Genomic DNA, 6,564 nt, shown 5'->3' with positions numbered 1-6,564 from the left:
AGTCTGTGTTTTGGTCCCTCAACTCTAAAAAATGCTAGACCTACGCTATCCTTCTTTCCCATTAAGAGCAAGGACAACAAGGTGATATAGACACACTGTAAGAATTTAAATATATAATACTCCATCTGTCTCGAAATATAATACTTTGTCTATATTTAGACCAAAAGTGTCATATATTTTGAGACAGACAAAGTATACTTTTGTTGAGTTGTTGAAGAGAGGGGGAAAACGGGCTACTGATTAATAGAAGTGCTCCTAGAGACTTTGTGAAAGAGTGTGTGGTGGGGTCATGCTCCTAGAGACTTTGTGAAAGAGTGTGTGGTGGGGTCATGTATCAATAAAGTAATGGTAAAAATGTAATCATTCAGAAAAAAACAGGTCATCCCTCAAGAACATTTTTTGTGAAACTAGAAAAATAAAAAGAAAAAGAAAACTGTGAACTGTCTTTCCCTATTGTTGGACCAGCCCATCCAGATTTAAATTCACTTTTTTTTCCTATTTATTCCAGACTTTTCATTGATAGTTTTTCTTTTCTTTTTTGCGGGGGACTTTTCATTGATGTTTGCTTGGTGGAAGACAACGCTCAAATACTTGTGATGACTTCGTCATTGTGAAGATCCGCTGGCGCAGGCTCTCAAATATGCTTATAGAAGTAGGATGAGCATACGATTTCGCTTGCACTTGTATTGAACACCCTTCGTCTTTACTTAGTCCGCGTATTAGCTTTGGTCAAAGTCAAACTTTGTATAAACAAAAATATTAAATTATACGATAGCAAATCAACATCATTAGATTTATTATTGAATGAACTTTCACATCATATAGATTTGTTATGATAAATGTTTATATTGTTTTAAATAAACTTGATCAAATTTTACTAAGTTTGAGTGCAGTCAACTCTAATATGCAGAGTAAAAAAACGGAGGGAGTATTTCTTATCTTGAAAGAAAGAAGAGAAAAAGGAAAGGATGCGTACGACGTCACTCGATGGCTGGCTGCTGGGTGCTGGCAAAAATGCATGTGTCATTGGTTAGTGGAGTGTTGAGGTCAGCTTGTACCGTCTCATGCGCGCGGATTATTCCACTTAGCAGTGGACCGTGCATGCGTGCACTATCGATGGTGTATCTGCTCATCTACATGCATGCACTCACTTCAGTTAAACTTATTCACAACACGCATGCATGGTCGCTAAGTTTAAGTTGGATGTATGCATGGCGCATCCATTTGACAACGTGCGTACATATGTGCCGTCTACAACAACGCATGCAGCCACAGCACAAGAAGGAAATAGTAGGCCATATGCATGTTAGTAAGTTACAAACTTCATTATACATCTTGAGCCAGCTAGGCCGGAGCGCAATGCAAAACAAGTACGTACATACTACCGTCATCCCACAATATAAATGTTTTTTAAGCTATAAAAACGGCTTGTAACAACATCTAATATTATGAGTGTGGAGGGAGTATAACTCAACTAATGAGGGCTAAACACATGCTTGCTTGCAAGGAGTAGAGCAGGGAGAGATTAGTGCTAGCTAGGTTGCTAGCTAGGTAGTGACCCACTCCGTAACTTGGATGTTGACAATGCACACTAGCCATGCTCATGCTCATGCCTTCCCTTGAGAGGATGGATGCATGATGATCCATATCGCACATGCATGCATTATACTCCACTCATCCATCCATTAGCTAGCTATAGGTACCTCAAATTGGGTGGCTTAAGAAAAAATAAACGTTCATGTAAACACTCAACACCCACCCACGCATAACGTATCTTAATCCGATTTGATTACGTACCTAGCCTGGAACAGGCTTATTGAAAGAAAGATGAGTGAACTGTCACTTCACTTAATCTGGTAGTAGTATTAAGTTGTCCACTAGCTAGCTAGCCAGCTTGAGATCGATTCATCCATCGATCCGATGGCAGCCCGGCAGGTAAACCTTGCTAGAACCGACGAACCAACGAACGTGATGATAAGGGCATCTTCAAGCGGCTGACCCACAAATTTCCTCCCGCATCTATCTGACAGGGGGGTCAGTCCGCGGACACGAATGCGGAAGGCCATCATTCAATCGTAGCTGTATACATCCGGCCTTTCTCATTTTTTTTAAGTCTACACGATCAAATAGCTGTATACATAGGGTATAGACGTTCAAATAGCCACATTCTGCAGTAGTTTAAATTTTAAAAGGTTTAAATATTACATCCCAACATTGTTTTCCCCTTTAACTGTCCATTGATGCTCAATCAGATCTCCCTTCACCTGCTTGTGAGTTGGTCGGTGCCGAATTAGTTGATGCATTTGAATAAACTCTTGAAATGTGGCCAGATGCTGGTCAAGAAGTTGGATAGGATCAGTCATGTTCTCAAATTCTAGAGCCGCGTCACCATCGTCACCCTCATCCTCGATGATCATGTTGTGCATGATCACATAACATGTCATCACCTCCCACAAGGTCCCCGGACTCATTGTTTAGCAGGTCCATGAACAACCGTAAAATGAGACTGCGAACTCCAAATGCCCTCTCGACATTATTTCTAGTTGCTTCTTGTGTTTGGGCAAAGTGAGTCTTTTTCTGGCTAACTGGGTTAGAGATGGGCCGATAAAGGTAGCCCATGGAGGATAGATACCGTCAACCAGATAGTAGCCCATGTTGTACTCATGTCCATTGACAGTATAGTGGCAAGGAGGAGCTTTTCCTTTAGTCAGCCACACAAACAATGGTGATCGCTGCAGCACATTGATGTCATTGTGAGACCCGACATGCTAAAGAAAGCGTGCCAAATCCAAAGATCTCGTGAGACTACCAAGAGCCTCTCGGTGTCTGCCATAGTTGGTTCTCTCAGGTACTGAAGTCCAAACACCTCGACGGCGACAGTTGCAAAGCTGACCATGGCATCTCCGCATGTGCTTACGGATATCCGTTGGTACTCGTCCCACAAATCAGCGGCCGTGCCATATGCAAGTGTCCGGAGTGCGGCCGTGCACTTCTGGTAACCAGAGATCCCAATCATTCCCACGGCGTCCTTTAGGATGAAGTAGTCATCATAGGACCGGACGACATGGTAGAAACGATCGAAGACAGTCTTGCACATCCAAAAATGCCGGCAAAAATGGTCAGCGAAGAGTGCATCGGGGCCAAAGTAGTCGGCCATCAGTGTCAAATGGTTGCGCGCCCTATTGCAATTGAACTCTTGATCGAGCCTAGAAGAACATGCTCGTCCTCCTCTCTGCATCTTCAAGGACCACCTGCATCATCACTGTCTCATCGGAGTACTCCTCCTCATCGGATGACTCAACATACTGCTCGTATATGTAGTCCAAATCAAAATTCATTGCTACAGAGAAGAAGGGGAAACTGTTTTTTAGCTCCGGCGATTCATCGAACAGTTGCTAGGCAGGGTGAGTATAGCAGTAGCAGATGTAGACGTAGAGTTATGGCAGGGGTGTGGCGTGGTGGGCTGGGTGGTGGAGCGGCGGTGAAGACAAGAGAGAAAGAGGGAAGAAGAGAAAATAGAAAGGATGAAGGCGCAGGGTCCGGAAAGGGTTTTGGGTGGGCGGGAGTGTCGGAGCCCCGGGTCTCTGGCTTGAGGGAGAAAACGTGAGTCGTCTCTAGCTTGAGAGAGAAAACGTGTCTGAACCGCCCCGCGGACGAATACAAGCCCATATTGGATGGCTTTGGCGGTCTGGACAGCGCAGTCCGAACGGATCCGGGTGGTTTGTGAGATGCCCTAACCATCCGTTGACTAGTAGTTTACAATATTGCATTAGGATCGAGTGTATATATGCTAGTGGCGGCCGGTGTGCATGGTTTGGTGCGGGCACATGCATGGTTCGAGTGTATATACAACTCCAAGCTGCATGCCATCTGACGTACGCACGCATTATTATTCATGCAACCACACTGCACGCACATCCATGGATTCATCTGTCCGGTCTACAAATACCCATGCATGCATGCACCCTACCACTACCCATCTCAAGCCTCCAACCTACCTAGTAACGTTTACACATACATATCCATCCAACCCACAATGGGCAAGGCCACGATGAACATCAAGCGGCAGCGTTCCACTAGTGTCACCACTGCTGCCCTAGCGTCTGTGCTGATGCTGCTCCTGGCGACGGCCGGCGGCGTAGCCGCACAAGGAAGAGGAGGAGGAGGCTACGGCGGCGGCGGAGGATATGGTGGTGGTGGGTATGGAGGAGGAGGAGGAGGATACGGTGGTGGTGGAGGGTATGGAGGAGGAGGATATAGTGGTGGTGGCGGCGGCGGAAGAGGAGGAGGAGGAGGATACGGTGGTGGCGGTGGGTACGGCTACGAGGGTGGATACGGTGACTATCAAGGGGGAGGCGGAGGCGGAGGTGGCGGCATGGGCCCTCCCGGTGGTGACGGTCTGAGCATGGAGTACTACTCCATGACGTGCCCGTACGCCGGCGAGATCGTGCGCGACGTGGTCAGCGCCGCGCTTGCCAAGGACCCCACCCTGGCGGCGTCGCTGCTCCGGCTCCACTTCCACGACTGCTTCGTCCGCGGCTGCGACGCCTCGGTGCTCCTCGACTCCACCAAGGCCCACGGCACCGCCGAGAAGGACGCGCTCACCAACAAGTCCCTCCGGGGCTTCGAGATCATCGACGCCGTCAAGGCCGCCCTCGAGGCGCAGTGCCCCGGCACCGTCTCCTGCGCCGACGTGCTCGCCCTCGCCGCCCGGGACTCCGTCTACATGGCCGGCGGGCCCTACTACGACGTGCCCACGGGCCGCAAGGACGGCTCCCTCTCCCGCGCCGACGACACCTCCGCGCTCCCCGCCGCCACGCTCAAGGCGGCCGAGCTCATCAAGGTCTTCGTCGGCGACCACGGCTTCACGGTGCCGGAGCTCGTCGCGCTCTCCGGCGGACACACGCTGGGCCAGGCCCACTGCGCCAACTTCAAGAACCGGCTCAGCGGCTTCGGCAAGGCCGGCAACGGGGTGGACCCGACGCTGGAGGCCGGGATGGCGGCGTCCCTGGCGAAGACCTGCAAGGCCGCCGGCGACGGCGGCACGGCCAAGCTTGACGCCACCAGCAACGCCTTCGACGTGGAGTACTTCAAGGGCCTGCAGACCAGGAGGGGGCTGCTGACGTCCGACCAGACGCTGCTCACCGGGTCGCCGGAGACGGCCATGTATGTGAACCAGTTCGCCGAGAGCCCGGACGCGTTCTTCGAGACGTTCGTGCAGGGGATGGGGAGGATGGGGCAGCTGGACCTCAACCCCGACGGCAACGTCAGGATCAGCTGCAGGGTGCTCAACTAGCCCGCCCGCCCGTATATATATAATATATCGGCATGCAAGATAAGTACGTATATATAGCATGGCCAGGCCAATGTAATAATAAGCCTACACGTACGTATATATGCATGCGTGCTCCATGCATGTATAAACGTGCTAGGTAGGTAGGTGCAACCCCAGTATATGATTGATGCATAATGTGTACACTTGAACTTCTGCATGCATGCAAAGCATGATCAAAGAAACGGACTTGTCAAAGGAGGAGAACTGCTTTGCTTTCTGGAAAGAAAAAACAAAATAAATCTTTGATAATGCATGGACCATGCTCCTTCCTCAAAAGTGGTCTAGCTATATTTTTTGAGAGCATGCTGGCTATAGAGAGATGTAGTATCACCTACTGCCATTATAAAGAGTACTTCCTCTGTGCACGAATAAGTGTACATTTATCTTTTGTCTTAAATAAAAGTTTTAAAATTTTGACAAACTATATAGAAAAGAGTAGTAAGATATATGAAATCAAATTGGTATATTATGAAAGTACATTTCAAAACGGACCTACTGATACTAATTTAGTGTCATAAATGCTGCTATTTTTTCCTACAAAGTTAGTCAAAGTTTAAAACCTTAACTTAATACAAAAGTTAGATGTACACTTCTTCATAGACAAAAGTAAGAAGTTGGCTTTTGGATCCGAAATCGCCTTTGGCGGTCCAGATACTCCTGAAATCTGGACCACGGGTCTCCTTGTGATGTGTGCGCTAGCGTGCTAGCTTCTGTATGGCATTGTATTCTTAGATGGCGATGGTTTAATGAACAGTGCAATGGCCCACGTCTAACCACCATTTAATGAACCTATATGAGCTTTAGAGATTAATCGGGAATTATTGTCTTATATGGGCTTTGCCATTAAAGATCGCACACAATCATTTCAAGTAATTCAGCCCGCGAACTTTTGGAAGGAAAAAAAGGATGGAAATTTGAGGTGCACCAAACTCATGGAAGAGTTTTTGCCTAGACTCGGGTTCATCACGTTTCATTAGACCGGTTTATGGGTTCGATGGTAGATCAGAGAAGCATGCTAGCAACTGAATTTCCAAGGAAAATGTGGGCATATAGTTGGAGCGGTAGAAACTATCAACTAGGTGAAATTAAAGAAGGGAGGTGGCCGGGAGGCCTCGTGGAAAACAAAGCAGTTTTTGATGTGTTGCTACGAACACGTTGCCGTCGGTGTAACACTATATGTTTGTTGTTGTAACAGGAAGAAGACTAGCTATATGTTTCTGTTGTAATTG

General features: G+C 47.9%; 1 protein-coding gene across 1 annotated transcript; it reads left to right on the top strand.

Moving 5' to 3' along the window:
- Positions 1–3,978: 3,978 nt before the first annotated feature.
- Positions 3,979–5,584, top strand: LOC119344757 (peroxidase 47-like). The gene is made up of 2 exons (XM_037615110.1): positions 3,979–4,232; positions 4,284–5,584. The coding sequence occupies exons 1-2, from the start codon at positions 4,037–4,039 to the stop codon at positions 5,294–5,296; spliced, it is 1,209 nt and encodes a 402-aa protein (XP_037471007.1). The 5' UTR covers positions 3,979–4,036; the 3' UTR covers positions 5,297–5,584.
- Positions 5,585–6,564: the final 980 nt, after the last annotated feature.

The sequence above is a fragment of the Triticum dicoccoides genome, unplaced genomic scaffold, assembly GCF_002162155.2.
Source record: "Triticum dicoccoides isolate Atlit2015 ecotype Zavitan unplaced genomic scaffold, WEW_v2.0 scaffold183860, whole genome shotgun sequence".
NCBI classification, from domain to species: Eukaryota; Viridiplantae; Streptophyta; class Magnoliopsida; order Poales; family Poaceae; genus Triticum; species Triticum dicoccoides.
The sequence above is the reverse complement of the archived record's forward strand: the minus strand, read 5'-3'. Positions and strand labels throughout refer to the sequence as shown.

Coding starts and splice junctions, on each gene's coding strand:
- LOC119344757 (XM_037615110.1), top strand. CDS start 4,037: ATGGGCAAGGCCACGATGAACATCAAGCGGCAGCGTTCCACTAGTGTC. Junction 4,233..4,283: donor AGGAGGAGGATACGGTGGTG/GTGGAGGGTATG, acceptor GCGGCGGAAGAG/GAGGAGGAGGAGGATACGGT.